Consider the following 20461-nt stretch of genomic DNA (forward strand, 5'->3'; position numbering starts at 1 on the left):
CGACTGGGAAGCTCGTATTTTATTTAGGAGGAGGGGGTGTGGGAAACAGGCCCAAATCAACAGATACAGATCTCTCAGACGCAGCGGAGACACAAGATTACTAACAGACGGTTTGATTACCTTACAGGATAGCCGGAGTAGCGAGGTCATATAACAGCATGGTTGTTTAAAAACCCAAGGTCTGTTGTCTTACTACACACGCACATGAAGCTGAGAACAAAACTCTGGCTGTTTAAGGTTTTCTTCAGTTCACACGACTGGAGTTTAAACAACTAGTAAGAAGTCTAAAAATATTTTTAAATGATAACATTTTAATTTATCCAACAAATGCAATGATGTGGAGATGGCAAATGTCAATATTTTATTTGTAATATAACATAGATGACAGATCAAAAGTTTAATCTGAGTAAATGTAACATTTTAAAGGAAAAATATGTTGATTCAAAATTTCACAGTGTCAACAAATCCCAAAAAAGTTGGGACAAGTAGCAATAAGTGGCTGGAAAAAGGAAATTGATCATATAACGAACAGCTGGAAGACCAATTAACACTAATTAGGTCAATTGACAACATGATTGGGTTTAAAAAGAGCTTCTCGGAGTGTCAGTGTTTCTCAGAAGCCAATATGGTAAGAGGATCACCAATTCCACCATTGTTGCGCAGAAAGATAGTGCAGCAATACCAGAATGGTGTTACCCAGCGTAAAATAGCAAAGACTTTTAAGTTATCATCATCAACCGTGCATAACATCATCAAAAGATTCAGAGAATCTGGAACAATCGCTGTGCGTAAGGGTCAAGGCCGTAAAACTCTACTGGATGCTCGTGATCTCCGGGCCCTTAAACGTCACATGTAGTTTGTAAAGTTCAGGTGTAGTTTATATAATCCAGGTGTAATTTTTACAGTCCAGGTTAGTTTATATAGTCCAGATGCAGTTTCTATGGTTCAGGTGTAGATTCTATAATACAGGTCTAGTTTCTATGATCCAAGTACAGTTTTTATAGTCCAGGTGTAGTTTCTGTAGTCCAGATGCAGTTTCTATGGTTCAGGTGTAGATTCTATAGTCCAGATGCAGTTTCTATGGTTCAGGTGTAGATTCTATAGTCCAGATGTAGTTTCTATGGTTCAGGTGTAGATTCTATAGTCCAGATGTAGTTTCTAAAGTTCAGGTGTATAGTCCAGGTGCTGTTTCTATAGTCTAGGTGCAATTTATATTATCCAGGTGCAGTCTCTATGGTCCAGGTGTAATTTCCAGGTGTATTTCTATAATCCAGGAGTAGTTTCAATGAGGAGGAAGACCAAGATAAACACGTTTAATCTATAAATAATTACAAATATAAACATGGACAGTAAAGCAAGCAAAGATGGCTGCAGAGTGAAGAAATGTGGTCAGTTTGTCCTCCAGCAGTCTAAGCCTACAGCAGCAGTACTAAAGGATAACTCGGGGAAACCCAAGCTAACCCTGACTACATGATTTATCACAAAGAAAAATCTTAATCCTTGTTTTAAGTTTTAAAAATAGACGATGTGTCAGGCTCACAGACAGAAACTGGAAGTTGTTTCCACAAGAGAGGAGCCTGATAACTGAAAGATCTTCCTCCCATTCTACTTTTAGACACTTTAGGAACCAGAAGTAAACCTGCAGTCTGAGAGAGAACTGCTCTGTTTGGAATACAAGATGGAGCTAGGTTGTTGAGAGCTTTGTATGTTGGAAGTAAGATTTTAAAATCTGAATTTTATAGGGAGCCAATGGAGAGAAGCTAAAACTGGAGAAACCAGCCAGCCTCTTGACTGATTTTTTTTATTTTCAGAGGTGCAACTTTATCAAGGGATGTATTAATGGAATCTTATCTTGACATTAAACAGATTAATTTGGTAGTTATGTCATTTGCCATGCACAATGATGAGTCCAGTTCTCTCTTTCACAAACCAGGATGAATTGAAGCAATTAGCTAAATACGTTTCTTGACGGGCAGCAGCATTGTTGGCTTTTCTGCAGATTGTTTTAAAGAGCCAGATAATAAAACTCCACTGACTGGAGGCTTTAACTTTCACGTCTGCTCCATTAAGTATCCTCCAGATGTGATGTCATTTGGTAAACAGTAGATGAAAAGAGGCTGCAATTAACCAACTGTACAGTAACTCTGCAGGCTGAAGATAAGTCGGTAAATCAATGTCTTCCTGTCCGGGATCTCAGGTTTGTGCATCTGCAGAGAGATTATCGTTAGTGGACAAATCCTGGAAGGGCCAGAGATGGAGCGGCTGTCAGTGGTGCTCAAAGCTGGAAAAAAAAAAAACGAGCTACAGGATTTTGTCTTCTAACTCGAGGCAACGCTTACAGCGGAGGGGATGGATTCAGAAATCTTTAAACAGATCATTGAATATACATCTATAATTGATTACCCTTTGGTCTCAGCCATTGGCCGTCACAGCCTTCTGATCTCTGGTTACACAACAACGGTTATAACTCGGCCAATTTTATGGATATTACCATATTTTTCGGACTATAATGCGTCCCGGATTATACGGCACATGAAGTAAAACGAAAACATTTTTGACAGATTTTTGAGCGCCGTGTACCACATAAAATCAGTTTGAGGGTTAGTAAGCACAACCAGAATTAATACATAAGGCGCACCAGATTATAAGGCTCAATGTTGATTTTTGAGAAAATTAAAGAATTTTAAGTGCACCTTATAGCCCAAAAAATACAGTAAGCTGAAGTTTGGTGTTGTAGTAGTCGAGAGTCATCCCCAACAAGCGTGCATCATTTATTTTTAAGGTTTTACCACATCTCAGTTTAAAGTTCTTAAAGGAGACGGGTGTTATGCATTCCTTCAAAGAATGACATGCCTTTAATTCAGATTAAACGTTTCTTTATTTTATTGGTGATTAAAGATTATTCTAATTATTCCTTAGACACTTCTACCTTTTCTGTAAATAATCCCCCCCCAGTAGTGAATACATTTGAAAGATTAAATGCTTTGTTCATATTATTTCAAAACAGTGCTTTTTTAAAAATTATTTGCAAAACATGCATAAAATATAAATTTTTTACATTTTATATGCTTATTATTTACCGTCTTTTTCAGACTATAAAGCGCATTAAGCAAAACTAAAACAGCCAGATAAGTCGAACTTTATTCAACTCATAATAATAATGCATTTTATTTGTTAGCGCCTTTCAAGACACCCAAGGACACTTCACAACATTAAAAACACAAAATAAAACGATACAAAATGGCTTTAAAAACACTAAACCAAGAAGAAAATAACAAAAAATTAAAGTGAGAAGGCTAAAACTTGAACAGGTGAGTTTTGAGTTCATTCACAATAAACACATAAAATGGGTTCGAGATCAGTAAACACAACCAGAATTAATACATAAAGCTCACTGTCGATTTTTGAGAAAATTAAAGAATTCTAAATGCACCTTATAGTCCAAAAAATACGCTAGTTTGAAACATCTTGATTTGTCTTTTGTGCAGCCCCTCAGACAAAGGTTACACAACACCTTCAGGAAAAAGTACAAGTCTTTAAAGTTGGAAAACAAATAAATAGATGGAGGCGTCTCCTCCGCGCGCGTGTGTGTATGTGTGTGAAAAGGGCAGAAAGAAGAACACGAGTTTATCTCAGCTGAGCTAACAGACGGCACCATTGATCTGAGGTCCAGTCCAATAAGCTTAGCGGTGGAGTCTCATCGTGTCTTCTTATCAACAGGAGACTGGTAGCTGCGCGTACAGTACACAAACACGCACACGCACACGCACACAGAGGTGCTATGTTGCCTGGAACAAGAGATAACAGGAGGTTCAAGCTGACAAACAAAGATGGAACAGTGCCTTTTTGTCTGTAGAGGTGTTTTGCTGGGCCACACACGCACTTGTCTGTTTTTGTTGCATCATCAAAGCTCATAGCTGCTGTTTCCACAGAGCGGTGGCCCAACACAGAACTAATGAGGAAAACACAAACAGTCGTAGGCAGCTCGGCTCCAGTGACGAGTGCCACTCCAAGCAGGAGCCCGATTCCTCCGACAGCCTCCGGGTTCCTAAGCTTCCTGTCGTGCACATCTGGCTCCAACCATCGCTTATATCTCCACTACTTCTCATGCTCGGGGATGAGCGATAATGTTGTTTAGAACAGAGTCACTGAATTATGAACAGCGCTTTGAGGATTTAATCTCTGGATGTGCAGCTGATAAACTTTGGGAGTCGACTCGAGTCTGTCGGGATCAGTTTTTCTTTATTTTTGTCTTTTCCTTTGCGTTTGTTTTTGGTAATTATGTTTGTTTTCTGTATTTAGTGCTGAGTTTTGGGTCTCTGGGCCAGTGTGTGCAATCCTGGTCCTGAGGGTTGCTGTTCTGCATGTTCTAGATGTTTCTCTGCTCCAACACACTTGATTTGAATCAATCAGTGTAATTCTGTAATGTTTAGCTCTATACCCAAACAGTGGTGACCAAAAAAAGCAACTTCAAGACCAGTGGAAGTTTAGCAGTAGGCTGAAATTCAGCAGGGAGTAACTGGAACCTGTTGGGAGCCAAGGTTGTCAGAGAGGCAAAGGTCCAAATGGTTCCAGTAACAAGGAGTGAGGAAGTTCCAGAGATGTGCAGATATCGGTGGGCAAGTGGTGGAAGGTGAGGAATAACTGCAGCGATCACGAGGAGGCTTTAGAAGAAACCAGGGAGGTCCAAGGCACAGGAGGAACAGGAGTCAGTGCAGTAGGCAGGTAATGCACCAGCGTTGAAGTGAAGTCATCTACAGTAGTCCCTCGCTACTTCACGTTCGTTTATCGCAGACTCGCTCTATCGCAGTTTTTCAAAATAAGATTGGACATGACACACAATTGGCTGATTGATGGATGAGCCGCACGATCGGCATGTAATTTTTATTTAAATTAGATTATTTTAAATTATTTGGCACCTGCTGCGCATTTGTGCAGGCCAGAGCTGCAGAAAAAAGCGTCCTCCTGCACCGTTGTGCAGCCCACACTGCAGGATAAACTTCCTGCTGCAGCTGATCAGCTGTTCTCCGTGCAGAGCGGAGAAGTGGGCGTGGCCAAGAGCGCTTAAAGGTGGCAACGAACAGAGTTTAGAAACATTGTTTAGAATATTGCAAGAGTGTGGGTAGGGTTTAAAACGCCTTTATATATATATATATATAAAATAAACTACTACTTGTACTACTATTCCTACTTTGCGGTTTTTCACTTATCGTGGGTCTTCTGGGTATGGATTCCCCACGTTAAAAGTTGGACTACTGTACTGCCGTATAAACTCCTGCAGCTCATTAGGGGACTGGTCCACAGGTGTGTACTTGTTGGCGCCATCTGGTGTAGAAAACGGAAGGAGAAAAATTGTAAATCCTACAAATTCAACCACTGAATCAGGTGTGTTGGAGCAGGGAAACATGGAAAATGTGCAGGAAAGTGACCTTGAGGACCAGGATTGGACCTGCTCTGTCAGTTATAATCCAGTTCCAGCCTTCATTAAGCCCAGGTGTCTTCATCTTCTCATTAGCCCATGTCTCTATCGTCCATCTGCTTCCATTCATTTGTCCGTCGAGCATTTCTGCTTCTCAAGCCTCATCCGGTTCTCACCAGTTTTCCTTGTGTTCTTCAGTTCAACCTCCTTCAGCTGTGACAAATTAGAGATGGCAGCCACAGCTTAGGCCTTAGCGAACACAAACTGGCTCCAACTAAAGCAATGTTACAGATAATGAGCTAAAATTTGGTGTGGTAGTAGCCGAGAGGATTCTCTAACTCGTAGTTTAGCGTGCTAACTGATTGTGCAAGATATGAGTTGTAAACTTTACCAGTAACTCCTGGAATCAGTTCTATTATCTGAATATCTCATGAACCACTGGACAGATTTGATTGAAGCTGTAAATAATCACTGGATGTTCATCGGATGAACTGATTCATGATGGCCGTTACAGCCATGTGACCTTAGAAACCACAAGAAATGGCCATAACTTAGTCTATTTTACAGAGCGCTGTTTTTTTTTTATTTTTTATTTTCAGTTTGTTCTTTCAGTTTAATCTTTAGAAGAGACACAGAAGTTGAAGTTATTGAAAGATAGAGTGAAATATTTGCCTCGTTGCAGGCTGTTCTTTGAGTTTTTTGTTCTCATTTCTTCATAAGCTAAACAGGCTGTGCAAGCAAACGCATCATAAGATTAGGAGCTAATATTACTGGAGGTAAATACAGGAGCAGGTAGACGTATTTTTAATAAAGACGAGCAGCAGAGAGGATTTTCTTCAAATAAAATTTCCATGACAACACTGGTAAAAGAAAAAAGTGTTTCCCTGATGGTTTGTTGGGTGAAATAGCTACTTATTTTATGGTTTTATGTCTTTTTTTAACATTGTGATGCCTTCAGGAATAAAGAGAACCCACATTTAGAACAAAATGCGAAGATTTCACGTCGTTTAATTCACATTGACATTTTAAACTACGGACATTGTACCATTTTTAGGAACAAGTTAAGGTAATTTGATTTTTTTTTTTTACAGCAACACGTCTCTAACATTGGGCCGGACCGTGTTTCTACTGTGAATCATCCCATCTTCTTTTAACAACTGTCTGTAAACATCTGACAGGGGTGTCCAAACTTTTTTATGCATGGGCCAAAACTGACGAGATGAAAAACGAAAATGGTGAAAAAGCATTCCCTTTTTTCAGATTTCTTTTAAATAAAATAAACTCTATGAACAATATTTTGGAGAAAGGACGAGCTTATTAATTTTGTTGGAGAAAAAGTTCTAAATTGTTATTATTTAATTTGTTGGGTTTGCTGTTTGTTGTTTTCTTGTGCTTAGAACGTTCATTTTAGTCTTTTCTTAGAAACAAAACAATAATTTAAGTAACTTTTCTTTAAAAATTGGGTAGATCACCCATTTGGACCATGGACCGTACAGAGTTTGATCGACGTTATGAAAAATCATAAGCTGGGAGTCACTCTAAGAGTCATAGCATGTTTAAAGGGACATTGTATGCTGATGATACCGCTTTATATTCCTTTAAAAATGTCCATTACCCTCCATTTATTAGTAAATCAGCTGCAGTTTTTTTTTAAAACACACATTTAGCCAAGTTTTGTGAATGACTATTCATGCTTTGTAGCATGAAATGGAAAAAAAGGATTAATTATAGCCAAAGGTTTGTACTGTACTTAATATTGGTCATTTTATAGAATAGAATAGAAACAGCCTTTATTGTACCACGGATGGGATTTTTTGAGAAATACATTTTCATGTTTTGCTGTTAAACCTAAAAATTATATTTAAAAAGTATCACCAAAGAGTTTGTAGAAGTTTTACATCTGCATCAACGTCTTTAAGTCTTAGAGCTAAAATGATACCATTCTTAAGTCGCAGTCGAGGGCCGCACAAAATCAATCCAAGGGCCCCAAATGGCCCTTGGGCCGTACTTTGGACGCTCCTTATCTAAGAACTGAGGAGACCAGCTGCTTACATTTCATGGTGCCTTTCCAGATGTGTGAGCAGCCCATGCCAGATGCACCCCTATATCATCAGAGAAGCACCCATTTGAACTTTATGCTGTTAACAAACTGAATGGTCCCTCGTCTTGAGAACGGTGAATGTGGTTTCCATTAAAGAATAAAATAAAATTAGATCCGTCTGACCTCAGAACAGTTCTCTCTCTTTGCCTCGGTCCATTTCCAATGAGCTGTAGCCCCTGAAGGGCCGAAGATCACAACCCTCCAATACTCGCGTTCAGCCTCGTCCTTTGAGATTTCTCAGGGTTAGTCAAAGTCCTCCCAGTTTCATAGACTGGTGAACCTCTGCCCATCTTTACTTCTTAGAGAGCTTCTCTAAAATGCTGTTTTTAAACCCAATTCTTTTCTTGACCCGTTTACATTTAACCTGATATTTTTCATTGTGCAAAATTCTTCTCCAGTTGCATCTTAATCGTACCACTTACTTTTACAGCCTGTTGTATTTAGAAATGTCCCGCTGCCATAAAATTCAAAATGACCTTTTTTTTTTAAGTACATCATCTTAGTTGCAACAATGGACGTGTTTTCTACGTTCCATTGGGAATAAAACATTGGTTTATTTTCACCAAATCTCTCAATTAAAAAAAAAAAAATGGTTGTATAAATGAAAAAGAACGTGTTTTTGTGTTTTTCTCTCTCACCAGGACAATCAAGGTGGAGGTTTACGACTGGGACAGAGACGGCAGGTGAACATTTACTGTTCTCAAACCATCGTAGAAATATTTAAACTTCACAGTAATGTTTACACTAATGTAGGAAAAAAACCACGATGTGGAAGATTAAAAATATCTTGTTTTTTTAATTTGTAACTTTTGCAGGTTTTACCTGTTGGTTTTGTCTTGATTTTGTTTAAAAAGTTTATAAATAAAAGTAAATGATCACCCGTGTCAAAGACGGTCATTAGCTATAATTAACTTCATATCATCTTTAGGCATGTTTAAAATGTTCTGATTTTGTTTATCGCCACCTGCTGTCCTGGCAGAGGTACTACCAGCTTGCTTGATTGTGTTTTCCGGACTATAATTAACAGACTTTGAATGCCTTAGAGGAAATGACAGCGATGATTTTTTTATTTCTTCTATCTCATAGTGTGAATGTTTATCAAACATTCACTTGACTGTGATCCATTTTTCTTCCGTACATTTTTCAGCATCTTTCTTGTTCCGCAATTTTTATGCTATTTCAACAAATCATAAATCAAAACGTTCAGCTCTTTCAGGACAATCCTGCTGTGACTTTTGATATTAGTTCAACTTTAACTTTTTCAAATATTTAGCTTTTTTTGATGTTTTTTCCTCATAAAAAATGAGTTGAGCTCATTTTACATCCTTGAAATCTTCGGATCTGTTTACAACCTTTTACTGCTCCTTTCACATTTTGTTCTGTTTCAGCTTCTTTCAAAATTTAATCTTTTTTTAGCTACTTTCAGCTGTTTTTTCAGTGGTTTTGTGCTCCTTTCAGATTCTTTCTGTGAACTACAAGATTTTTGTGCTTCTTCTAACTTATTTCTGCTAATTTCAGCTTGGTATGCTCCTTTCAGCTTATTTCTGAACGTTTCAGCTTTTTCTACTATTTCAGCTACTATTTACTTGGTTTTATTCTAATATTAGTTTTCTGCTAATCCCACTTGTCTTTGCACCCATTTCAACTTTTTTCAGCCTAATTCAGAAAAAAATGTGCTCTCTCCATTTCATTTAGGTAATTTAAGCTTCTTTCTGCTTTTTTTAAAGCTTTCTTTTCCCAGTTTTTGTTTTTGTTGCTGAAAATTTCAGCTTTTTTCTGATAATTTCCACTTTTCTGTGTTCATTTCTGCTTTTTTCAACGTAATTGCGCAAAAATGTTCTTTCTGCTTTCTTCTGCTTATTTCAGCTTGTTCTACCTTTTCAGTTAGCTTTTTGAAATTTTATTTAGCTAATTTCAGCTGTTTTCTGATCATTTCAAGATTTTTGTGGTAATTTCGGCTGCTGTCAGTGAAATTAACTTCTTTCTCTTCATTTCAGCTGGTTATGCTTGTTTTAGCCTAATTATGCTAATTTCAGCTAGTTCTGCTATTTTAGCTACTATTAAGCTGTTTTATGCTAATTTTAGCTTTTCCAGCTAATTCTACATTTTTTAGCTCATTTCAGCTCTTTACACTTCCTACTGGTAGCTTAAGCTTCTTTCTGCCTTTTTCTGCCTTTCAGCTACTTTTCAGCCATTTTTTTGCTCATTTCAGCTCTTTTTTTTAAGCTAATTTCCTTATTTTTGTGCTCATTTCTGCTTATTTAAACTTAGTTCAGCAAATATATGTTCTTTCTGCTTTCTTCTGCTAATTTAGGCTTGTTCTTCCATTTTAGCTACATTTCAGCATATTTTTAGCTAATTTCAGCTGTTTTTCAGCAAGTTCTTCTGCAATAAGCGTTCACACTGCTTCTTTGCAGGAAATGCAGTTCCTCTAGTTGTATTTAAATTTAACGTGTCATCATTCTGTTGCGTTAAACCGACCCAGGCGGCTACTAATTACCTACAGTCTGTGTTTTCAGCAAATTAAAGAGCCGAGAGGATCACTTTATCTTGAATCTGGATTCTTGCTGCTGCAAAAAGTTTGTTGTTTTTAGTGAATCGGGAAGGATTTATTTTTTCTGCTCTTTAAAATTTGGGTTGTCAGAATCTGACCGAAAACGCTGAGAACTGCTGCGATGTTTTCCACGAGGGGCCCAGAGCGAACGAGTGGTTTGGGACTCAAATGAGTTTGCTGTAAAATCATTCCTGCATCAATATTTTCTGTTCTTTTCTTTTCGTACCCTTCTGCGTAGTCACGACTTTATCGGAGAGTTCAGCACCAGCTACAGAGAGCTCTCCAGAGGACAGAGCCAGTTCAACATGTACGAGGTGAGTGCGTGTGCATGTGCAGGACTGAAAGTATCCATTTCAAAGCGAGGCCTTCATCCAGAACCTTGTAAAGGTTAGTGGGTCCCACGCTGGACTGCAAATACATTTTCATTTATTTATGTTGCCTCAATAATTAAATATTATTACAACAAAGCTACTTTTTTTTTTAATTGTGCTCCACTGAATTGAGAAAAACATGTTTTAAAATGTCATTTGTGACACTTGTTATATTGTTAAAAAGCACCGGTAAAATAACAGAAATCGTCCATTTTAAGATGATGTTCAATTCTATAAGAAGATATACAGCAGAACAACAAAGTTTGTGTATTTTGGTGCATAAGCATCAAAATCCCCTTCTTACCAGTCAACAATTGATCTTATGTTTACATCAGGGGATTTCAGGAACCATCAGTCTTCTTCCACTCCAATTCAAGAATATTTAAGATCGGACTTGTAGTTTTTACAGAGACGGTTTGAGGTTTAATTTTCAGTCTGTTTTTTTTTTCTCTGTCTCTCATTAACCTGGCAGTTGTAGTGAGACACGGAAGTGATTTCCATTGTACTGTCACTGCGACTCGGGTTTTAACGGTCTTGGTTTTTCATTTAACTCGATGTGGGCGGGATCGTCGTGGCATGGCCGCCCGAAACGTCCGCAACGTTGGTTTCAGAATCAGAATAAGAATGAGCTTTATTATCATTGCACCGAAGAACAACAAGATTATAATCCGTACAGTCGACTGACAGATGGGCGGAGTGCACATGGCTGCAGCTCCTAGGAGCGCGGCCCTTATTCCTTAGAAAGAAAAACGGGAAAGACCACGAGGAAAGGGTGGTGGTATTAAAAAAAGATCTCTTCACACCTTGTCCTTATCACACGATTTAAGACATCAAAAAACTGCACCAGCAAGCATTTATCGACACATTACATATGCGATTGACGAAAAGACTGTGAGATTTGTCCATGAAGCACTTCCAGATAGCGCCGTAGTCCTGATAAGACGTTGGTGTCAGCCGGTACAGCTCTGATAAGCGTTCACAGAAGTTCTTGTGGGTCTGTGTGGACGCATGCTTCAAGGCTGCACGGGGAGGCCGGATTCAGATAAGCCACAGTTGTTTGTGTGCAGGCAGACTGCTTTTTCTCGTCAGCCTCGAGTTCTGCTGGTACTTTCCATGATCCAAAATGGACAGATTCGTGAGCTTTCCGCTGCTCCGTGCTTATTAACTTCCTCCAAGTTCGACCCCAACATGCTGGCGAGTCCCAGAAGCCGCAAGTGGCCTACGATTCTCGTCAATGGCTTCCATCTTACGGTTGAGTTGTTTCTATCCAAAACAACAAAGCGACGAGTAATTAAAAGAATTAAAGTCACTAAACTCAAGCCCCCTTGACCAAACACTTTTATCCTCTTAAGTCCCGAGCTTTTGCTTGGTGCACATTTTTCATTTCCCCCTACCTATTTAGGATTAGTAGAACCTCATAAGCATTAAAACCAGCAGTGTTTTGATCAATAATGAGTAATATATATTATATTTACAATAAATCTTAAAACCTTGTCCCCTCGAATAATAAAAACCGGTTCAAAACCAATGTCAACACATAAATTTAAATTTAGAGAGAGGACAAGTTGACTAGTGAGAGCTTTTCTTAATAAGTTATATCAACTGGAAGTTAAAAAAAAACCTAAAGTTGACCTGACAATCAGATTAGTCCGATGTATGACGTCAACACAACAAATCTCCTGAATTTCTGTTCAGGCTTTTGGTTTAGGTCAGTCCTTCTCAAATAGTGGGGCGCGCCCCCCTGGGGGGGCCCGGAGCAATGCCAGGGGGGCGCATGTGATCTCAAACAATTTGCAGCAGGGATTAGTTTTTTTTTTTTTGCACCATTCTCATTTTGTCAGGGTGCGTTCAGCAACTGTTTGCTAAAATCCGGCAACTCTCAGTCTTAATAATAATAAAGTTATGAACAAATATGTCCGACTTGTCGTTTGGGGAGTCGTGCTTGAACTGTGTCGCTGCAGCGCGCCTTACCTGCTCTTCCTCTTCCTCTTTAACATTTTTTTTTGTTTGGTTTTTACTTTGTCAAAGCACAATTTTGATGGGTTTTTTTTAAATACAGAAGTGATGTTTAATAAATGTTAGGACTCTATTCTTTGCTAACAAAATATATTTTATGTCATTAAACAACTTGTCAGGTTCTTCTCTTGTGAGCGCGTTCCCCTGGACACACACACACACACACACACACACACAGGTTTGTTTTGCTATCTTTATGGGGCCTTTGCATTGACTTCCATTCATTTTTCATTCATTTCTATAGCCTAACCATGACCTTTATCCTTAACCTAACCATTACCAGTACATACCTAACCCTAAACCTAACACATCCTCAATTCACACCTTAGTCCTAAACCTAGCCCCTAACCCACCAACGGGACTTCTTCTTATGGGGCCCGGGCTTTGGGCCCCATAAGGAGCAGTTGGTCCTCACAATGCAGTATAAGTTGGAAAAATGGGCCTCACAAAGTAGCATAAACAAGGACACACACACACCCAGCCCGCTCGCTCTGCGCTCTTTGCAACTTCTCTTCTGCACTGAGACCAAGTCCAGGTCCAGGTCCAGCTAAACATTGAGCAGGAGCTGAGAGCTGCATAGATCATGTTTCAAACTTTGCTTCAAACAGCTGTGCACTGCAAAACGTGCTCATTGTAGCCATTGATCCATGACTTCCTCATTTTAATTAAAAAAAAAAAAACAGCACAAATTGTTTTATTCATTTTTGTTTTGTAGGTCAAAGTGTTTTATATAACTCTCCTGACTTACAATGTTGCTGATCAATTTGAATTTATTTATTGATTGTATTTAATTAGATTTTTCAGTATCAAATGGTCAAAAATGTTTACAGTTAAAATAAGGATAGATTTTTTTTTAATTTCAGGCAAATTGATGCACTTTAAGTCTTTTCTGTTACAGACTATAAAACAATGTTAATGATCTTTGTTGTAAGTTGATCTATATTTCTTTATTTATTTAATTTAATGTTAATAAGGATACAATGTTATGTAGAGGTGTACTTATAACAATTTTATAGATAAATTATAATATTTACAGTCGCGGCGGAGAGCTGGGGGGGTGCAAAATGTTTAGCGTAACAGAAAATAATTGAGAAGCACTGGTTTAGGCGCCACCATTGAATTTCAATAGGTTTTCAGTGAAGCTGCCCCCAACATTGGTACCCCATCAAAAGGAAGGCGCCGCTGGTCGACCTGCCCAGACTTGAGCCCCTGAAGAAGACGCATGGTGACCAACGTTGAGAAACACGAAGCAGCTTTTATTTAGTTTTTATCTCTGTTCTCTCTCTTCGTTACACTGTTTCCTTGATTATTCAGAATTTTCTAGGTTTTGATTTAATTTATCTTTAGCTGAGTGAAATCAACACATGAAACCGATATTGTAAAATATTACATCGTTATAACGTAAATATAGACGGGGGAGTAGTGGCACAGAGGTTAGAGATGGTGTGCCTGTGATCGGAAGGTTGTCGATTCAACTCCCCGGACAGACAACGTCAAAAAAATGTGGGTGGAAAGTGAAGCACCCACAGCGACCTCCACTCCCCTGGAAACCCCTCTGCTCCACACAGAGGGCTGTGGTTGCGTCAGGAAGGACATCCGGTTTAAAAACAATCTCCAAGTCTTCGTGCGACTTGATTTGCTGTGGTGAAGGGAGCAGCCGAAAGAAAAAAAACAGCAGCAACTAATTCATATTTTATGTTTTGGACATTTCCAGACGTGAATCTTCTAAACGATCTGTTTTATTGACGCATATTGACTTTATAATGGATCAGCGGCTTATTGTCTTTCAGGAAGAGCGAACACTTCTAGAGTGCTACACGGAGAGGGGGGGCACACACGGGAAGGCGGTTTAAAACCGCTGTTTCTAATAAGCACACACACGTGCACACTTAGTAATTTTGTAATTTTCTCGTCCGCCCTTTTGTGCGACCCCCGTTTTTTTTCTTTAATCATCAGTCTGAGCTTAAAGGAGACGATTCGTTTGCACCTACAACTGCGCTTGGAGTGATTTTGTGTGTTACAGTCACATTTCAGTTCACCTCCAAGGACAAACGTGCCTCATGGCTACCTGCTCAGAGTAAACCAAGGAGAAATGCAAAACTCCACACATTTATCTGTTTTTTTTTTTCTGGAAGCCCTGATATTCCGTTTAACCTTGACACGGTTTAATGGGAACACATCCTGCGTTTGAGATTCAGAAGGAGTTTCTGTCTGGTTTCTTTATCACAGGATGTGTTACTCAGCCCTGGTTGTTACGAAACATGACATAAATGAAGGGCGACGGATGAAAGCAGTGGTGTTTTTAAATAACATATGAAGCAAAATGAGAAGTAGAAGACTTTTATCTTTATATTTCTATTTATCCTCTAAACCCTGACCTCCTTATGCTTCATACGTCATTCCCAGTTGGTTACAAGCGTGCCATTTTTAATAGTTTAATTACTTTTCACCACACTGGATTTTCCTCCTTAGCGGAAGAATAATCGTTTATTTATTAAGTCTGACAATGAATCTGAAGAAACATTAGATTTTAAAGTGAAATCAACCTCCAGCTTGTTTTATATTTGTTCTGTCTCGGTGGGATCTCATTCTTCAGGGGCCGAGATGGTGTAGAGGAAGAGCAGCCGACTTGGGACCAGAAAGTCGCGGTTTGATTCCCCGCCATGCCCACATGTTGTGCTGTCCTTGAGCAGGACGCCTAATCCCTAATTGTTCTCTGGGTGCTTACTTAGCTTCCCACTGCTCCACCTGGTTGTATCCCAGGTGTGATGGGTTAAATGCAGAGAACTAATTTTGTCATTGTGTAGGAACATACAGTGATGACAAATATAGCACTTATTATTATAGGGGTTTTATCCAGTGGTGTAGTCTACACGATACATGGGTATTCAGAGTATACCCACTAGAAAAGCTAAAGAATTTCCTTATACCCACTTAAAAGTGCCCAATGATGCATGCCATATAATTAGGCACGTGTCATTGATACATTAAACAGTAGTTAAACGCTTCCGTAACAATCCATCAGTATGCAGCGCTTTGCTTTGATACTGTTGTATACATTCTATAACATGTTTTTAATACAAAACCAACTGTTGTACAAAGTTTCTTGCTCATTTATTCAAATATAACCATCAGAAAAATTTGGAAATGTTCAATACGCTTAGAAATCAAAATAAATTGATGATTACTGTTACGGCCACCATGAACATAACGCATTAAAAGGAGGACGCGAGACTCAAACTTGAGGGTTCAATATTCAATTTATAAAAATAAAATAAAACAGCTTCCTGTGGGGGGGGGGGGGGGGGGGGGACGAGGAACCCCAAATTCCCGCGTCCACCAAAAAGACACAAAAACCCAAAGTAACAACTTAATGGAGGACCTGGTGAGCCGGTCAAACAGAACAAAAAGGTATCACAGCGGGGCATCTCTATACAGGGCCGTCCAAGCAACTGGGTACCAGACTAAAAACTACAACAACAAAAAACCTATAGTAAAGAAAAAACAGAACAACTGGTCCCACCAGGCCAAAAGTACTACAAAAAGCAACAACATACAAACAAGTTACCCAAAAAAATACCTTTGGCTGAGGCTGCAGGCCACTACTACAAGATCAGGACAAAAAAAATAAAGGCCCCAGAAAACCCAGGGCATCCAAAAAAAAAAAAAGTCCAAACAAGGAGGCCCAAATAGAGAGCGGCTGAGAGGTCCAAAAATGTGGGACTATGAGAGGTTCAAAAAACAGGGAACCTGGAGGGCAAGCTCCCTGAAACCAGTCTATTTATGGGCGGGTGGAAAAGGCCACAGCTCAAAACAATCAAAGGGTGATTAGCCAACCCAAAACCTGTCCAAAGGGACAAAATAATAAGGCCAATGTGCCACAGGCACATAAAAATTACATTGTACTAACCAGTGTACTTTGGTTTATTATACCCACTATAAAAATGTAGACTACACCACTGGTTTTATCCACTTTAAATGTGGTAAACATCCTTCCATCAAAAATGCTTTTTTTGTCCCCCATCATGGAGTGAAGAGGGAATTGGAAATCCCCTCCTCCCATTCGTCCTTGAATGCACCAGCAAGAAGATGCTGGGTGAGACCACGGCTAGAGGCCGACGTTCAGACATGAACATCGGCTCATGGAAGAACTGGACCTAGAAGGTGCTGCAGCAACGTAGTGTGGGGAAAACCAAACGAGAAGTTGGGTTATGACACAAACCTGATCACGGCACGCGTTAATTTTCAAACCCTTCAACACATATACTCAACCAGAAGGTATCGGGAGCGTACATCGTTTGTGCGCCACTAGACTCAACAGTAATTTCTTCACGTTTTGACCCACTCTAAAAGAATTTCAGTCAAATAGAAAATGGAGTGGCAGCAGCATCAGTTCTCCAACACAGATGGAACGTGGGATCAAAATGCCAACGGGACAAACATTAATGTCGGGGGTTGTGTAGAAAAACGAGCCACAAGGGGCAAACATGAACATTTTAATTGGTCATTAAACACAGTTTTCTGCAGGACGTGTGATCTTGCTAAAAACAAAGTTGCCTGTTTAAACAGCTGATCTGTTTTTGTGTGTTCAGCCTGTTTCTGCCTTTGAAGTGGCCCAAAAATACCAAATGCAGAGTAAAACTGCACCTCTTACCAATTATCCTGGCTCGAGGGCTTTAAGCATGACTCCACGGCTCTAGTTACATAAAGCAGTTTTCAAGAAGCCTTTTTTCCTTCTTCTTTCATCTGCTCCTTTCTTCAGGGGTCTCCACAGCGAACTAAGTCACATGAAGACTTGGCAATTATTTTTATTCCAGATGCCCTTGACACAACCACAGACCACTGAGCTACCACAGCCCTCTGTGTGGAGCAGAGAGCTGCCATCTAGGGTGCCCAGGGGAGCAGATGGTGGGGGTTCAGGGCCTTGCTCAAGGGCCCAGAGTAGGACAAATGAGAGTCGAGGCAGGTGTGGGTGCTTCACCTATCCCACCTACATTTTGACGTTGTCGGCACCGGGAGATGAACCAACGATCTTCCGATCACTACCTTCTCTAACCTCTGCACCACCACTCCCTGTTTTCAATATTTCAGTTTTAAAGAAGCCTCCAAAAAAGCAAAAACACCACTGAACTTGAACCGCTTTACAAGAATACATCGCAGCATGTTGCTACGTCTTTAAACCAGCAGGATGTGATAAAACCTGCAGGAGACCAGTGGAACCATACTGGAGATATTATATCTGCAATGTCTCCGTTCCTTCAACGTTGCACTAAAAAAGCAGGGAGGCAACATGATAGCTGCGTCGTTAACGAACGAATGAACACAATTAGTGAAACTCCTCTAAAATAAAATTGTTCTGTTTTTAGGTGATAAATCCAAAGAAGAAAGGAAAGAAGAAAAACTACCTAAACTCTGGGACGGTAAGGCAGAAAACGTGTTGGATGTGCGGTCGTTTTGATCCAGTTTAAAGTAAATTACATGATTTTTACCAATCAGCACTGATCAGATTGTTGCCTGTTTGCTCGCAGGTGACGCTGCTGTCGTTCCTCGTGGACGTTGAAGTCACCTTTCTGGACTACATCAAAGGAGGGTGAGTCGGTTAGCCGTGCAGACGGCGACTCCTGTCACTGGCTTGGTGCACATTTGCATGTGAGAGGGCGGCAGTATATGACGGGGCGGACGGTTAGAAACTGACAGATGGGCTGACCTGAAGTCACATCCAGAGCTCTGATGCTGAAGTCTGTCTCCGTCCTGGTGTGTAATCATTTATTGTGCCAAGCCCCCGTGTGCCTTCGTGTACTCGTGCAGGAGGGTTGACCGTGTGCAGCCAGGCGTGGCGTGAACGCTCGCCTACACACTGCCTTCATAAGAGTCACAGAGGGAGGAGGCTGTCAAGGGAGAATGCGTGCATGTGGCTGCAACTTGAAAAAACAACAACAAAAAAACAGGATCCCGGTATTTTTGTGTCTGAGCTGCACTTGTGATTGTTTTTGTTGTTTTTTTTAATTCGGGTGGTGTGGAAAATTCACTTGCCATTTGCGAGAAATGTTTCATGTTTTTGCCACAAACTCATAAATGAAAACATGTTGCTTTTTTATTTTTTTATGTTTATTTTCTCACTTGAGAGGATTGTATATCAATAATGATAGCACTGGCATCAGAAGCATTTATAAAGTGTGGAGGACACACTGGTGGAGGGATCTGGGGTCCTGCCACAGGAAGATTTTGAAAAAAGTAGTCATTTCCTGCATTCTGCTCTATTTTAACAGGTTGCTAAACGTCTACATTTACCTATACAAGTAAACACTTGATTCAGTAACTATTTTAGAGAGCAACGAGAAGTAGTCTGACCAACATCTCTCCTTGTGTGAATAGAGCACACTCTGCTTCTCTCACATGTCCTACCCCCTTGGTCGACAATTGCTGGCACTAACGTAGTGCTAACAAAGTTCATAAGCTAGCGGCGCTCAATACAGATGCGTTAGCTAAGATGCTACATACGTAGCGCTCCGCTTCTCTCACGCATCCTAACCCTCTATCCAGGTCAACAACTGGCGGCACTAACGTAGTGCTAAGCTATCGTGCAACACAGAGGTGTCTCACCCTCCTCTCCCCACCCCGTTGACAAAAAAACCCCTCAGAGATGAGCACCCTGTAATGCCAAGTGACGTCAGAGAAACACTTCATGCTGTGTGGTGAGTTGTTGTAGGTAACCTGGAAAACCCGGAGTGAACTTTTAGTGGTTTGAGTATTCTCCTATTAATCAAGTGGAATGGATTCATTCACAAAGAAATAGAAACAGCGCTGGATGAACTAATATTTCATGGTAAATGTGTGTGGTGGTGGTGTCCAAATGAAGATTTTTTTAAATGTGAGAGGGGCACGTCCCCTTCACATATAGTTGATGCGATGCCGATAAATGATAGAGATACTGAGAGGACTTGGCACAAGGCAACACAACAATCTGCCATCATGTGGGATATTTTTTATGCCAAGCCCTTCTAGTTTGACTGAATATCCTCACATACGTTTACTGTCGCTGTCTACAAACGAAGAAATCCCTTCATCAAACACATTCCCAGCTACAAACTGGTTTCACTTTAAATTGCTGTTGCAGAGACTCGTGTTTAGTTTTTCGTCTCCTTTTTTTTTGTGGCTGATTGTCAGCTGGATGCTCTTGCGTACTTCTGTGGGGTAAATTAAACGCCAAATGCCGTTTCACTGTCTGAAACCTAAATGGACTGTTATGGTTCTGTCGCAGTCGCTTCAATTGCATGATTGGCCAGACGGTGCATTTGTGGACAGTCACCAATATGTACACTCGCACATAAAAACCAAAACACCCCTATTCCCAAAAGCACACAAACATCTTTGAAGTCTTTTGTGCCTCTTGATCTGATGTCCTCTCAGGTATTTTTCCTCTCATCTGCTTCTAACCCGTCAGGTTTATCTCTCCTCTCCACCATGTTTTTTTGTCTCCTGATTGACAGCTCTCTTTTGCAGTTTCAAACCAATCAGCTAATTGCTCATTTGGACCTAATTAGGAGCATGTTCTGCTTGTAGGATTAGCATAAATGACTGATTCAAGACAGCTCCATGTCAATCCAGATCTGTGCGGCTCCCCTTCTTTTCTTCTCTCTTGAATAAAGCATTAGCACTACCCATGAATCTGGACAAAGGGAGCCTCATTTTGTGGGGAATGGCGATAAAATTATGAATTGTTGCGGATATCTTTCATTTTGAGCGGTGTCTTTGAAGGCAGCCCTGTCACTCGGATTGACAGATATTGTTCGCCTCTCTTTGGTTTGTGAATTTAGTATTGAAACCAGAATAGAGGCAGGAGGGAACACTGCTGGTACCATCGTCATTCTGAGAGGCTATCATTAGTTAAAAGAGCAGACACTGAAAGTCAAGACGAAGATTGGGAGGAAAATACAATGCTTTGAAAGGAACCAAGCCGTTTGACTTTGTGGGATCTGCTTTACAGCTCAACGGGAAAC

The 20461-nt window shown here is 40.1% G+C and overlaps 1 protein-coding gene across 1 annotated transcript in view; it reads left to right on the top strand.

Annotated features, from left to right (window-relative positions):
* The window catches only part of LOC119428461 (copine-8), a 152135-nt gene that overhangs the window by 99330 nt on the left and 32344 nt on the right, over positions 1 to 20461 (top strand). Inside the window, exons 8-11 of the mRNA XM_037696143.1 lie at positions 8162 to 8203; positions 10313 to 10388; positions 17828 to 17881; positions 17990 to 18051. Coding sequence (XP_037552071.1) covers positions 8162 to 8203; positions 10313 to 10388; positions 17828 to 17881; positions 17990 to 18051 — 234 coding nt within the window. The remainder of the gene's footprint in view (positions 1 to 8161; positions 8204 to 10312; positions 10389 to 17827; positions 17882 to 17989; positions 18052 to 20461) is intronic.

Source organism: Nematolebias whitei, chromosome 22, assembly GCF_014905685.2.
Source record: "Nematolebias whitei isolate Nwh7 chromosome 22, NemWhi1, whole genome shotgun sequence".
Lineage (NCBI taxonomy): Eukaryota > Metazoa > Chordata > Actinopteri > Cyprinodontiformes > Rivulidae > Nematolebias > Nematolebias whitei.